We start from the raw sequence: 16170 nt of genomic DNA, 5'->3' as shown, positions 1-16170 counted from the left end.
CAAGTTCTCTCGTAGTTGCCTCCATTTTGTCACTTTCCAAATTTGCTTTCATTTCTCTCAATTCTTCTTTCATTTCAAGTTCTCTCGTTGTTGCCTCCATTTTGTCGTTTTCCAAATTTGCTTTCAATTCTCTCAATTGTTCTTTCAATTCACTTTCTCTCTTGCTTGCCTCCAATTTGTCGTTTGTAATTCATCCAGTGTGACTTTCAGTTCTCCCAACTCTTGTTTCAATTTTTCTGATTCTTTAACCACGTCGGAATCCTCATCACTCTCCTTTTTGTTGTTAATGATTTCCATCACTTCAGCGAAATCATTATCTCTAGCCAAATCCAAAGGCGTTTTCCCATTTATGTCCACCGTGTTATAACGCGATCCTTTAGACAGAAGGAAACTAACGATGTCGACGTTGCCACGTTCGGCAGCGTGATGCAAAGCATTACGGCCTTCATTATCAATAGCGTGAATATCCGCTTCTTTTTCGAACAAAGCAACGACTGTTTCATATGAAGTAGCATAATGCAATGCAGTCAGACCCTCGTCATTCCTAACATTAACATTCGCGCCTTTATCCAAGAGAGACTTGATAACATCGAGTAGATTCCATTTGCAAGCACTCATTAACGATGTTGTCCCATCTGCATCAGCCAGATTAACATTGGCACCTTTTTCAATGAGCAGCAATGCCGCATCGGATTTTCCATGTCTGCAAGCCTCTTGCAATGCCGTTACCCCCTCATTATCAACAGCGTCGATATTGGCACCTTTATCCAAAAGAGACTTGACAACATCGACTAGACCCCGATAAGACGCCGCCATTAACGGTGTTGTACGGAATCCATCATCCGCATCTACATCTGCACCCATTTCAATAAGCAGTAATGCCACATCGAAATGACCTTCAAAACAAGCCCAGTGTAGAGCGGTTTGGCGAGTCGGATTAGAATAGTTGATACTGACACCAAGGTTTAACAACCGGACAACCTCATCTTTTTTCCCCATACGAGCAGCAGTCAATAATTCTTCACCAAACATTGTACACGTGTACTTGACTCAATTTTCTACTATTTTTGTGTAACTTGCAGCCGAGATCGCAGCCTGAAAAAAAAAAGAGAATTAATTAGCACTTTCGGCGTACTGACTACATGGGTAAGTAATTTTTAAGGAAACCTTGGGACTTTAGTGGCATAGTGTCGTCTTAAACCCATTTTAGCAAAAACGGGAAAATTACGGTATTTATAGTCCGAAAGTTGTAAAAATATTTCGTCCTTATTTAACATCATAAGTTTGTAAGATATGTTCCATAAGTATGACACTAACTATACTTCGCAATGAGACTTACTGATAGCTAGTTCGAGAGATGGACTGCAAACATATCTTATGAACCAAAAACGGATTTATGGGATAAGAACGTCGGAGTTAGCGAATTCACTCCCCATCCTCGCATACTTTATTGAGAAACTTCGTCTGCTTATATTTTGATTCCACCCACAAATTCTGTATATAGCTACTTCTAGAGATCGAATTTGTGGTTGGAGTCAAAATATAAGCAGACGAAGTTTCTCAATAAAGTATGCGAGGATGGTACTAGAGGCTAAAGGTACGATCCGACGTTCTTATCCCATAAATCCGTTTTTGTATGAACATATGTTAACATTAACAGTATCCTACTAGGGCCTATCATGTAACGTGACGTCCCAAAGAAAAAATAAAGGACAACAAATTCATTTCAAAAATGTTTGGGTACATTTAATTCTTATCAATATAAAGTAAAATTAAAATTAGTTCTAATTTAGAATATCATATACTAATTGTGACGGAATGTCATTCCAGATCTTGAGCTTGCACTGAGATCAGTGTCTGTTTTAAATCAGACAGTTGCAACTAAAGCCCGCGAAACTTTCGCATATTAAACAATTGGTCGTCATTAATTCTCTTCATATCAGCCTGCAAGGAAGCTATTTGCATCTTCACTACTTCTTCATTGTTACGGAGCTCCACTCTTAGTTTGGCCATAAGTTTATAATATATGTTCCATAAGTGTGACAATCAGGTAAAATTATTACTGAGACCCAGTCTCACAGTATCTTGTTTCCATGACGTCACAAATTTTGAAATAAACCTCCTAGCGGAAATGTATCAATGCGCGGTATTAACGGTATGTGCATTCAGTTACAACGGAGCCTGGCTGCCAGCCTGCCTCGGACCATGCTCGGACTCGGAGTTTTCCCGAGTTTGGTCTTGGTTTGGTTATATTTTTAGTCCAAGATTAGCTCAGATTAATACCATGAAAGGTTCGATAATTTGATTGATAATAACAGTAATATTTCAACCAACCACCATTCAGTATCCTTAAATTCTTTTACACTATCTTCAATAAGTTCTGGCGGAGGCGATATCTTAAGCCTTTGCTCAACTTCATGATAGGAAAATAGTGTTCCCGTCAAAACTTTGTTAGTTTGACTCGCTTTCTCTTTCATTTTAACAACTATTCTCGTGCCTAAATTACACTGGGTTGATTTTGATTCTCTCATATCAAATATTCGCGTACGAAAACTAATTTTGCAACGCGTTTGACGCTTAAGAAGTGTTTAGCTCGCTCTCTCATATGGCCGCCGTTTGTTTAAATCTAGAGAGATTAAAGAACGCCTACAAACTACTTTCAGGCACTCGTCTCTGATTGGCCCAAAGAAAGAAAAACCAAACACCTAACAATGACATATAACGGGCTCATATCTTGGAGTGCCTCAAAATATTTTGTCCTTGTGTAAGTAAAGATTTAACATGGGAAACCGTTTAATTGGCACACTTATGGAACATATATTATAAACTTATGATTTGGGGATATCATTCTCATTTTCAATTTTTCTATGAAACTGTTGGTATTGCATGGATGAAATACTCTTTTGCAAATTAGACAGCTTATTGCATTCTTTAACTTCTTCCATCTCTTAATTTTGTTTCATTTCTATTTCTCTCTTATTAGTCTAGACAAAAACGGATTTATGGGATAAGAACGTCGGAATTAGCGAATTCACTCCCCATCCTCGCATACTTTATTGTGAAACTTCGTCTGCTTATATTTTGACTCCACCCACAAATTCTGTATATAGCTACTTCTAGAGATCGAATTTGTGGGTGGAGTCAAAATATAAGCAGACGAAGTTTCTCAATAAAGTATGCGAGGATGGTACTAGAGGCTAAAGCTATGATCCGACGTTCTTATCCCATAAATCCGTTTTTGGTCTAGAGGATAAACGACAAATTTATATGAAATCATGCACTTTGTGAAGAAAGCATGAAACTTTGCACAATGATAAATAAGCGTATTCCTAATTAATTCGAGATTAGAGCCCACCTCTAACTCATCTGTGACATTTGTGACAAGCTTTCAAAAGTCCCCATGGGACCGTCCATAAACTACGTCACGCAAAAAATGACATTTTCTGACCCCCCCGTCCCCCCTGATCACACTTGGTCACGTTTTCTAAGACCCCTCCCCTGAAAACCACGTCACATTTCTTTAACCCCCCCCCAACAGACTATTATTTGTCTTAATTTACCAATTTAATTTGATTAATTTAAAAAGATATTCTTTCTTCTTTTCCACTTAGAAATTTTTTGCTCGACTTGAAAGTCGAAGTTCATTTCCGTTTTTAGTTTTTATGAATATCGTTTGCCACTGATAGACCATTCCTGTAAATACTTGTAGAGAAACAAACGTGCAGGGGCGGAGAGGTGTCTTCCGACTCGCTAAGAGGCAACGCCAGCTGGAGCCACAGTTCACTAAACGCGGGAGGCTAGGCAACTCGCTCTGCCTCTAGCGGTGCTTCTCAAAACACCTCTAGCCCCTGTTAAGTTCTCTTCAGCCATGTCAATAATGGAATGGTCTATTGAGCTTTAGAACTATGTGCTTTTTTATAACCATCCAAAATATTAGTTAAAGGGGCACACTTAATAGTTTTCGACATTGTCACTTGAAAACCTTAGGCTAATCGAGCTTGGGATTCAGATTTTAAAAATGTGCGAAAGAAACGAAACCATTTAAATCGGATGGAGGATCCGATTCTTCCTCGCTAATGCCAGTGGCGAATATAAAGTGAAATTAGAGAGTTTAAGCTGACACTACATTTAGCAGTCCTTATGTGTACGTGTAGCTAGTTCTGCAGAGAACGGGTCTCTTTATTTTAAATGCGCTGTTTAAATTGGCTACACGTTCGAGTAAGTAGGTGATCATTGCTTAAAATTTCTACTGTTTAGGCGATGATGGAATAAAAATTTTGTTAAATTATTGTAGAGGTCGGTCTCACGGTGAACTTTGAAACGTTGTGTTTTTTCTTCTATAACAAAAGGGTCAATCGAACTCTTACTGACTTCGTAATAAAATTAATTTCTAATGTGACGTCACACATCGATGGACCCCTCCCTCCCCCCTCGTCACGGACCGTCACAAACTTACAAACCCCCTCCCCCCCATAAGATTGTGACGTAGTTTATGGACGGTCCCCATAATGACATATATATTTGAATTCTGAAATTTATGAAATTCCCCAAACTTCGATGCAGAGCGAAAGGCGCCCCGCCGGGACTGGCTAGAGGCATTTCCATAGTGGCCGTCTCTAAAGCGAAAACATGCGCCTTAAAGGATAGATATAATATTTTCTTAAAGCAATGGAATTATTTAAAATATCGAGAATGTACAAAATTTTGACTTTAATACTTAAAAGAGACAAATTTAAATGCATTTTAAGTAGCCCTCTTTCAATATTTTTCTTTTTCATTTATTTATTTTCTTTTTAAATTCTTTTTCACATCCGCCACATTTACAAAGAACTAACACCGGCCGCTTTACAAGCCATATCTAGAAGGCCTTCTATAACGGCCGTTAAAGAAATTTTCCCAACTATAGAGAGATTTGTGATACTAACGTATGATCGGTGTAGTTCTGACGAAAAAGTCAACCAGGCAAGAAAAACCTTATTCACACAAAAAAATCGTGAAATTGAAAATATACCACCTTCGGCGCACGCGTTGCTCCAACACGTGCTTCGAGTGGCTTTTCAGGGTGGACACATTTATTTATTTATTTATTTATTTGAATGTGTTGTTCACAAAGTCAACAGTGTGACGTATGTGTGAACATCGTAAGTCAAGTACATAGCCATGTTACTGAAAGACACTAAGGGAGCACAATAATATGAGAACAAAACGAACGGTTAATAATGTAACATTAAAAAAAAAGAAATAATAATAATAATAATAAGTAAAACAATAATAATAGTAATTATACAAGTAAATAATAATACTGATAACAATTAAAACAATGTCAGAAAATTTAGAAAATTAGAATTCGCTGTACAAAAATGTAATTTTTTTGAAATCATTAGGGGGAGGGTTGAAGAAGTAGAGAGCTCACAAGTTAGCACGAAAAATGTCTAATAATTTACGACGAAAATGGGATTTATTGGTGAGAATGACAACATCATTGGGCAACGAATTCCAATCGTCAATGACAGAACACGCAAAGTGTGTTTGTCGGAATGTAGTTAGCACCCTAGGTTTGACTAGTTTGTGTGAGTGACCACGGGTTCTTGCATTATTATGGCGGGTGAAAAATAAGGAAAAATCTAAATCAAGGTTGTTATGTATAATGTCAAAAACTAAGCATAGGTTATTAATTTTATGTCGCAGAGTGATAGAATCAATATTTAATAGGGAGAGTCGTTGGGGAGCCGGAAGCTTACTAATTTTGTGTGGGAGTTTCGAATATGCGTTTTGAGCTTTTTGCGAAGCCTGTAGATCAGTTAAGAAATGGGGGGGGGGACCAAATTGGCGAACAGTAATCAATTATAGGGAGGACCAAGGAGTTGTACAGAGTTTTAATGAGAGGTATAGAGTTAAAATTTAAGTTACGACGAATGATACCCGTTAAGCTCCTAATACGTTTGGCAATTTTATTGGAATGGGCTGTATATTTGAGAAGGGGATCTATAAGGACACCTAAGTCCCTCTCACAAGTGGACGTAGTTATAGTGGTTTTATTAATTGAATAATCAAACATGGGATTACGGCGTCCAAGGTGAAGAGTCTTACACTTAGTGATGTTAAAAGATAACCCATGGTCGTGACCCCACTGAACGATGGCATCAAGATCAAGTTGTAGGACAGTTCGATCAGTAGAATCACAAACCCGGCGATAAAGCTTGGCATTGTCGGCAAACAAGATGACAGAGGAGTGCCTCACTACCGATGGCAAGGAGTTAATAAGTATGTTAAACAGAAGGGGACCCAAGATAGAACCCTGGGGGACTCCCGTTTCAACACATTTCCAATCAGTATTGACACCGTGGAGGACAACTCTCTGTTTTCGGTTTGAGAGATAGTTAGTTAACCAAGCTAATGCTTTGCCAGTGACGCCAGCACCCTGAAGGGCAGAGAGAAGGACATAATGAGGAATGGAATCAAAAGCCTACTAAAATCAAGATATAAAACATCTACAGAGTAACCGTCGTCTAACCAGCGGGTCCATTCATTAGTTGTAGAGATTAAGTTGGTTAGGCATGAACGACGAGGAAAGAAGCCATGTTGATGAGGGGAGAAAAAATTGTTAAGCTCGAGGAAGGATCGTAATTGCTCATGTAAAAGACGCTCGCATAATTTTGAGGCTTGGTTAAGTGTACTAATGGGACGGTAATTATTAGGATCAGCTCTTGACCCTTTCTTATGGATAGGAGTTATATTAGCTTCCTTCCAGGTAGTGGGTATGAAACACGAGGAAAAGGAACGCGCTATAAGAAGGTAGAGCGGTAATCCTAAACGTGGAGCTAGGGTTTTTAGAAGGTTAGGGTGAATACCATCAGAACCTGGCGATTGATTTGTGTCTAAACTTAAGAGGAGTCTCATGATATCACTAGGGTCGCAATTAAAGTCGGTTAGAGCAGGCGTCACAGGGTCTATAGGGGCAGGAGGCATGGATAGCGATGGTAACACAGTAGGGCATTTAACCGTACTGGCAAAATAGTCATTAAGTAGTGAAGCACTCTCAGAGATACTATTGGTTAGCGAGCCATCAGCATGCTTTAATTGTAAGATTTTGTATCGACATTTGATGGCAGACATTGGAAAAACAGCCGGATCTACCGGACCCGTTTAACTTTGGGTGGACCAAACTGGTACAAGCAGATAATATCATAGAATGGCAACCAACATGGTTGGCAATTCCACCAGCCGCAGAAGCTTGTCGCGAAATGGTAAAATGTGGGTACCTAAAAGGTTGTCATGGCAAGTGCAAATGCGTCAAAGCAAATTTACCTTGCACCGCACTTTGTAAATGTGGCGGATGTGAAAAAGAATTTAAAAAGAAAATAAATAAATGAAAAAGAAAAATATTGAAAGAGGGCTACTTAAAATGCATTTAAATTTGTCTCTTTTAAGTATTAAAGTCAAAATTTTGTACATTCTCGATATTTTAAATAATTCCATTGCTTTAAGAAAATATTATATCTATCCTTTAAGGCGCATGTTTTCGCTTTAGAGACGGCCACTATGGAAATGCCTCTAGCCAGTCCCGGCGGGGCGCCTTTCGCTCTGCATCGAAGTTTGGGGAATTTCATAAATTTCAGAATTCAAATATATGTCATTATGGGGACTTTTGAAAGCTTGTCACAAATGTCACAATGAGTTAGAGGTGGGCTCTAATCTCGAATTAATTAGGAATACCCTTATTTATCATTGTGCAAAGTTTCATGCTTTCTTCACAAAGTGCATGATTGTTTTGCTTATCCTATAGACTATATTGGCCATTAGCTTTTCATTTTCCCTTTGGTTCAAGATAGACTTTAGTTCTCTCAACTCTATTTTAAATTTTCCCACTTCTTCAGACTCAGACATTCGACGCGAGTTTTCTTCTGCAGTATTTAAGTGCACGTTGAACGTCTGAAACTCTGAATTAAACTCAAAGCAGAGAAAAACACACTGAATACACTAAAGTTTGCCAAGGCTTATAGGCATATGTCATAGGGCATAGTACCACTACCACAACTTTTGATACTGCGCCTGTGACATACGTCTAAAGCTATATGTTACAAGGTAAAAAAACTAAGATTCAGGTTTAAAATACCGAAATTTATAAAAATTACCTTGCTTGGAGAACTTTTAAAATGTTGAAGAACGCCCAGAATTACAAAAGAACGGAGTACGAAACTTTTTTTTTTTTTTTTTTTTTTTTTTAAGAGGTTTCAATGTAAATTGGGTCCCAGAAGGGTCCGCGACAAGGATGCGATTATTCAGGTTTCAGTATGTGAATAATCAGGGAAGGAAATGAGGTTTACTTGGGAGGTGACGGAAGGGGTGTGGGGGTCAAGTCACCTCCGGCGGACACGGGGCAGTCGGCACCTATAGGGTAGGATTGCCGACATGTGTCTTATTCCCTCAAACTTTGCCGCCCAGAAGCTTGGCTTACAGGAGTGCGCCACACCAGTGTTGGGCACATTTATTTCGATATATCTTTTTACCTATCAAAATATTTTTGCTTTCGCCCCTATCAATTTTTTACCTATCAAAATATTTTTGTTTTCGCCCCTATCAATTTTTTACCTATCAAAATATTTTGGATTTCGCACCTATCAATTTTTTAATTATCAAAATATTTTGGATTTTGCACCTATCAATTTTTATACCTATAAAAATATTTTAGTTTTGCACCAATCAATTTTTATACCTGTCAAATGGCGAACTCTCACCGTCTCAATATCATACTAAACACATTAAAGAATCAAACGCAACTTAAAAAAAGTCACGTGTTCAAGCCAAGCCGATGACTAAAAGGATAGGTTTTTACAAGTTCCCGTGATGAAATAGATAACAGACATAAGTAGAAGGAGCTTAGTTACTACCGCGAAATTTCCGATTAATTTTATGTGTAATTTCTTTTCACTGATCACTAGAATAAATAAACCGATTCGCGGAAACAATCCAATGAATCTGCAGGCCAGCTTCGGAGGGAGAAATACCGCGAAAAGGGACAGCTTCAAAATAACTGAGGAGTTACAGCCTTTCATTCCTTCGGCATATTGTCCATCGCTTGAAACTTTCGTTCACACCGGGAGGGTGGGACCGTGGGAGGGGACCAGACCGAGGGGTGATGAGAGTTAGAAAACTACTGAACTGGACGAGCTCATTGTAAAATATGCGAGGGTGAGGGGTTAAAGCTCTCCGTAGAAGGGAGAAACCCAATTCTAGTTCAGCCTTGCCCTCGACCTACTGCTGCTGTATACCGGGAAGAGGGAAGGAAGGAATTCACTAAAATTTTATTAAATATATTAGAAATATAATTTTTGCTTTCAAATATTTTTAATAGGTAGCGATACCTATCAAATTTAAATCAAATTAAATATTCTTAAAAACTAATGAATCAGGAAAAGTATCAAAAAAATTCCTTACGAATCGGAACTTTCAAACTCAATTTTTTCATGCCTATCATTTAGGTTGATCTATCACTATCAAAATCGGTCAAATGATAGCTAGATTTTTTTCCAACTATCAAATAAAGTATCAGATTCAAAAAAGATATGATAGTGCCCATCACTGCGCCACACTCCCGGCGGAGTACGAAACTTCGCCGCTCTTCTTGGGGTTTCTAACAAAAGAAAGCAGACGACTTTGAAATTTGGTCAGTGACTCAGTGGCAGAAATAGCACACTTCCTCTGGTCCAAAGTTCAGTTTAATCAATGCCGACTCAATTTATAAAGGCCCATGCATGCCTCGGTTTTTTAATATATTTTCGCTTTTTCGAATTCGCCAAAAAGTGCCGCACAGCGACTTGGCGCTCTTCGATAAAGAGGATTCAAAATGTTTTCGCGCCGTGTAAGAGCCAATAGAGCTATTTCAATTCGGGGGGAAAGAAGAGCTTTTGAGGCGGGGTTTCATCAGTCCCCTCCTAGGCGCCATATTGTGCGGGAAATTTAGCATAGAGTTCTTCAGCGGCCCGCACGGAGGGAGGGTGAAAACCGGCTCCGTTTATTGGCAGGCCCAACTGTGACGTTTCCCCCCTTCAACTGATATAGCTCTATAAGGGTGAGGGAAACTTCGGCTATGCGGTTGAGGGGGGGGGAGCATACGACTGTTAGGGACTCTTGGTAACGGAGTTCTCGACTGTTTTTGATGTGGAGGAAATAATTTTCGCAAAGGTTAGTAAATTTAACTAGTTTATGTTTAAGTTTTTTATATTATGAAATATAATTAGGGACGGGATTTAAAAAGTTAAAATGAATGTAGACTAAAGGGGAAGAGTGTGATATTTTTCATTGCGATAATACCGTTTTGTTACAAAATGTTAATTCTGGTCATTAATAAGATCAGAGGTGGATTAGGGGAAGTTACGAAAGAGGCCGAATTTCTGGATGGGCAAATGCTTTATAAAAGCGATGGGGGAACATAGAGCTACTCTTTATTTTAAGCCCCCCCAAAAATGAGAGAGAATTCGCGAGGATAGCAGGGTAACGATATCGCCACCTAACGGATTGAAAATAGCGTCTGCTTTAGTGTATGATGTACAAGGCTTACTCAGTCAAGAGTCGTTTATAGTTAGAAATGGAACAATCGTCGGGAGGCGCGGACTTTCCCATTATTAAGAAGTTAATAGAACAATTAAAAAATGATCTCAGCTATTTTGTGACTTCCTCTGAAACTAGAGAAGCGTTGGTGGCCCATTTTTTAAGTTCCAAAGCAGGGTAAATACTTTTCCGTTTAACATCCGATTTCTTTGGTGGTATTGTGACGGGGTTTATTAAAGTCAAGCACTGGGTTGAAACTGATTTAAAGCGCGGCAAAGGCTTAGCTATCTTTTCCGATTTTTCGCTACTTTTTGTCGGTTTTTATCTATGTTACAACCTACAGACTTATTTCTCATATTTTGTTTGACCATTAAATAAAAATTACATTGAGTTGATACTTCTTCGTAACTTTTAGAGCTGTTAATACTCATAATAGGTCGCGAAGAGTTTTCAAGCTTAACTTCGGAGGCCGTTTTCTCAATTTCCCGTGTTTTACTTCTCTTAACATCCACCAGGTAGAGAGCTTAATCTCAGGGTTGTTCCTTCGACTTTTGGAAAGGTGCTTTCCACAATAGTAAAATGTGCTGATCCAATGGAAGCTTTTTTCAAAATGTGCTTTTCCCCCCCTGGGGGTAGGAAAATTTCCGTCCCCCCCAACGAAAGGCTTTTGGCGCCACCTAGTGGCGGAATTTTCGTCCCATAGACGCTAATGTTAAAAATGAAATTTGAAAATGTGCTTTAAACAGGCCAAATGTGCTTTCGGTGCTGAAGATCTTAAAATGTGCCGAAAAGGCACAATTGTGCCACTTAGAACAACACTGCTTAATCTTACTCCGTTGATAGAGGGGAGGAATTTTAACCCACCCAGCCGTTCCTCTTCCTCTCTCTCGTAAATAAAATGCCCCCACAGTGAGCCCTATGGCTCGTTCATAACTTCCCCTAATCCACCTCTGATAAGATATATTATAATTTTTGTAATGATATATGTTAATTTCTAGGGTAAAAATGTTTTTTATCATCATTTAGTCGTATTTCCTCTTAATTTTAAAAATTATGCTAGTGAAAACGAATATTTTAGGTATCATGCATTTTGGTGCCAAAATATCTTTGGCGCTAACTTTAAATTCATTCAAATATTTATACAACAGAGAGCGCCACCTAGCTCCTGGGAGAGGCGGCCGATAAAAGGTCCGGTCCCCTACTCCCGAGGCACCATGCATGGGCCTTTATAAATTGAGTCGGCATTGGTTTAATAATTGCTTGGACTAGTTTTTTAATTCTAAAAGTGGGGGTTACTGGTCCTCGGGACCAGTTTATTAATTCCAAATCTATAGGAGAACAAAGGCTGGGACCACTTCGGAGAGCAGTTTATTATTTAGGGGTACGTTCAGTAACCCTCTTTGATGACAGCGCTTACTAAGCGATGCCTGATTTTCACTACTGTACGCTTTTTCGCGTTTCCGGTTTTGACGTCATGATGCTCAGCGCTTGCTCATCAAAAAAACCATCTAATCGATATGGTTTTTTTGATGGCGTGACGTAGCGCTTGACTGTGTTGGCGTGGGATTTAAAAATTAAATTCCAATAATGCTATTCCAACAGTAATTGTATTAGTTTTCTTTGCAAAACTACTACTATTCAAATGGACATCCTTTTTTTAAACTATTTCATTATTTGCGAGCTCGTTAATAATTGAAAAGAGCCATTTGCGCTTCGTAATGTTTTGAGGGCCAGTAAGACGTTTCCCCAACCGCATTTTTGAAAACAGCGCTAACTTCAAAATGTCAATTTTCCGTTCAACAACCTTTTACGTCACTGTGACGTCTCGAGCCCATCAACCAAACATCAAGAAAACAGCGATTTCTTTGAGATTTTCGTTACTGAACGTACCCTAGGACACTAGGGGGGGTCACTGGTCCCAAGGACTAGTTTAAAAATTATTCATATTTCTCAGACTGCTCAGTGGTCTGTCTGTGGCAGGGTGGGAAATAAGGATTTTTTACAACTGGTCACTGGGCCAGCGACCCCCCTGGCCTGGAATAAATAAACTGGTCCATGACCATTGGCCAGGGCGCGTCGTCTGCTAAATTAAAGAAGTGGGTTATTAAAATAGTTGAGATAATGTCTGAATCCTGGTTACCCTAGAATTTGTCTTAGTGGTCCTGTGGACCACTGACTCCCCCCCCTCCGATTTAATTTTTAAACTGGTCATTTGCCCTGTTCCACCACCTTATTTCCCACGCTGGTCTGTGGGACTCAGGCTCAGGGCCAGAAATGAGAAATAAAAAAAAATTCTTATAGGACTAATGTATAACATAATCGTTAATCTCTCTCGGCTGTACTAACCAAGCTCTAGTGGCTTACTTGTACTGAACTGGTGAATAAATAAAATAAATAAATATCACGCAGTCTGGGAAACACACTACCTCTGGCCCAAAATCAGTTTATTAGTTGCTTGGACAAGAAGTTATATCAGTATCTCAGAGAGAAGATATAAATTCGCCAGATTTCCAGCTTTATCTCCAGTCCTAACGTAGGTCCGCAGTCAATCCCCGTCTCTAAATTACAACCAGCATCTCATTGGTTCTTGAAAACTCACGTCAGCGCGACGATGCGAGTGAGGAAAATTTCCGACTGACGAGAGCGAAATAGCCCGGCGCCTCCTTTTACGTCCCCCCTTGTATTTTGAATGGGGGACTGGGACTATGGCGCGCGAATACAAAGGCATCTTATATCTTCTCTCTGAGATACTGATATAACTTCTTGCTTGGACTTGTTTTTAAATTCAAGATGTGGGAGTTACACCTCTGGAGGAGAACAAAGGCTGGGACCAGTCTTTAGATCGGTTTATTATTTCTGACACTAGGGGGGGGGGGTCACTGGTACCAAGGACTAATTTAAAAAATATCCTTATTTCCCAGACTGGCAGACAGCATACGACCTTCTAAATATCAGTAATCAGTTATTCAGTTGGCCATGCCAGTCTTTGCCAGATGCCATAGTTCGTTGCCTACGCTATATCAAGGCCCGAGTACGGCACCCAATTTCCATTGGGTTATTTTCGGGTAAATGTTTCTCTCGGTATAGGATAACATAAGTATATCATATAAATTTTAACTGACCGGGCAGAAGTTTTTCCAATTCATCTTGTTGTTCTAATTTACCTAAGTTACGATCATACGATGTGGCTAATATTTTTGTCTTGATAAACTTGTTCTCTTCTAAGTTCTAACTAAACGCGAAACCAAGCTATAACTTTTTACAGACTTATGAAGAAATATTTGCAATCTATAATCTTAATAAAAACATTTATCCAGCCCAAAAATATCAATATTAATACGAAGGTTTGACCTAATTTGGTGCTGAGTTACGCCACTGTGACTTAGTGCTGTTTCAAGGAAACCCTGTAACCTTTCTTTCGATAATTAAAAACGAACCCAAAGAAGGAAACCTTATCGGATATGATATAAAATCGCTGCTAAAATTGATTGAAGGAAAAACATAAAACTTCTTTGGGACTTTCAATATAAATTTTTGTCAATGTAACAATAAAAGTTAAAATGAAAACTTGCGTATTGTTACCACACACTAACCCTATAACAATTTGTACGAATAAATTTTGATTATCGTATGAAAAAAACAAACTTTATTTCAAAAATACCTTAGAAAATGAAATACTTTTGACATTTTTTTGAAAAAATAAAAGTTAAGGAACGCACGGTGATAAATTTATGGTAATGGAATGTCTTTGTCAGATTTGATTCTAATAATTGGCGCATCTTCATTTTTCCGCAGAAGAATCTTGCCATCTTGAACCCAAACGAATTTGTACTGGTTTGTTTTAGCGAATTCTTTGACGTGATGCAGCAATTTCTTATTGTAATGGATCAACTTCTGATTGATGTAGATTTTGTCACCCTGGAATGATTTATCCAAAGATGATGCCAAGATTCCAGTTGACCTCTTCTCTCTGAAGGCTTTCAACCAAGTCTGGGCCGTTTCCACCCTCTGAAACGTCACTACGATAGCTCTGGGTTTGTTGGTAGCTTCTGGAATTACACTAGTTTGACGACAGACTCGAATCAAATCGCTTGGAAAAGCCAAACCCAGATGGTGAACTATAGAGGCTAAAATAGATATCAGGTTCTCATCGGATTTCTCTGGCAAGCCGTTTATTTCCAAGGTGTTCGGTAGTTGCTCTTGCTCAGTGCTTTTCAGTTTGGACTCAATTTTGAACCTCCAGTTATCTTTTTCTGGTTTCGAAACAACCAGTTTTGGTTTAGTAGCCAAGTTGTCGGCAGTTTCCTTACACGACTCTGTTATTTTGGCAAGTAGTGGGGCTTTTTTTTGGGCCGAAGATGCTGGCGACGTTTCTACAGCAAAATTTGAGACTAATCCTTCAAGTTTTATCTTCAGATTGCCCATGTCTTCTTTCATTTCACGTTCTCTTTTACTCGCTTCCAATTTGTCCTTTTCTCTTTGATTCAGAAATTGGCAAAATGTGGAGTTTAGTTCTGTCAACTCTTCTTTCAATCTCCGTTCGCTTTTACTTGCCTCCAATTTGTCCTTTTCCGTTTGATTCAGTAATTGTCCCAAGGAGGCTTTCAGTTCTGTCAGCTCTTCTTTCAATCCCCGTTCGCTCTTGGTTTCCTCCAATTTGTCCTTTTCTGATCGTTTCAGCAATTCATCCAAGGTGGTTTTTAATTCACTTTCTCTGTTGCTTGCCTCCAATTTGTAAACTTCCAATTGTTTCAATAGTTCATCTAAGGTGGTTTTCCGTTCCTCCAACTCTCGTTTCAATTTTTCAGATTCTTTCACCACGTTGCTGGACTGCGATTGCAACATCTGGGCTGAACTTCCCACGTCGGAATTATTATCACTCTCCATTTGAATGTTAATGATTTCCATCACTTCAGCGAAATCATTACCTCCAGCCAAATTCAAAGGCGTTTTCCCATTTATGTCCACCGTGTTATAACGCGATCCTTTAGACAGAAGGAAACTAACGATGTCGACGTTGCCACGTTCGGCAGCGTGATGCAAAGCATTTCGGCCTTCATTATCAATAGCGTGAATATCCGCTTCTTTTTCGAATAGAGCAACGACTGTTTCATATGAAGTAGCGCGATGCAATGCAGTCAGACCCTTGTTATTCTTAGCATTAACATTCGCGCCTTTATTCAAGAGATACTTGCTAACATCGACAAGATTACGTTCGGACGCGCTAATTAACGGTGTTGTCCCATCTGCGTCAGCCAGATTAACATTGGCACCTTTTTCAATAAACAGCAATGCCACATTGGATTGTCCATATCCGCAAGCCAGGTTTAATGCCGTTTCCTCTTTATCATTAACAGCGTCTCCTTTGGCAGCTTTAACCAAAAGAGAGTTGACCACATCGACTCTACCCTGTAAAGACACCATTAACGGTGTTTTACGCCATTCATTAGCGGCATTTATATCTGCACCCCTTTCAATAAGCAGTAATGCCACATCAAAATGCCTTTTATTACAAGCGCAGTGTAAAGCGGTTTGGCAAAACCGATCAGCATAGTTGATATTGGCACCAAGGTTTAACAACCGAACAATCTCATCTTTTTTCCCCTCATTAGCAGCCAT

General features: G+C 39.1%; 2 protein-coding genes across 2 annotated transcripts; both read right to left on the bottom strand.

Annotated features, from left to right (window-relative positions):
* Positions 1 to 8: 8 nt before the first annotated feature.
* On the bottom strand, positions 9 to 9235 carry LOC149718662 (uncharacterized). Its single transcript, XM_089850951.1, has 2 exons — positions 8136 to 9235; positions 9 to 1095 (listed from the first exon to the last, which is right to left on the bottom strand). The coding sequence occupies exon 2, from the start codon at positions 1030 to 1032 to the stop codon at positions 145 to 147; it is 888 nt and encodes a 295-aa protein (XP_089707077.1). The 5' UTR covers positions 1033 to 1095; positions 8136 to 9235; the 3' UTR covers positions 9 to 144.
* A 4818-nt stretch (positions 9236 to 14053) lies between these two features.
* Positions 14054 to 16170, bottom strand: LOC149718661 (uncharacterized). Its single transcript, XM_089861258.1, has one exon. It carries the CDS (start codon positions 16168 to 16170, stop codon positions 14281 to 14283), a length of 1890 nt encoding a protein of 629 aa, XP_089717384.1. The 3' UTR covers positions 14054 to 14280.

The sequence above is a fragment of the Phalangium opilio genome, unplaced genomic scaffold, assembly GCF_054372755.1.
Source record: "Phalangium opilio isolate 3A_F unplaced genomic scaffold, DU_Popi_V2 ptg000002l_1, whole genome shotgun sequence".
NCBI lineage: Eukaryota > Metazoa > Arthropoda > Arachnida > Opiliones > Phalangiidae > Phalangium > Phalangium opilio.
Note: the sequence above shows the minus strand (reverse complement) of the source record. Positions and strands in the feature narration are given on the sequence as shown.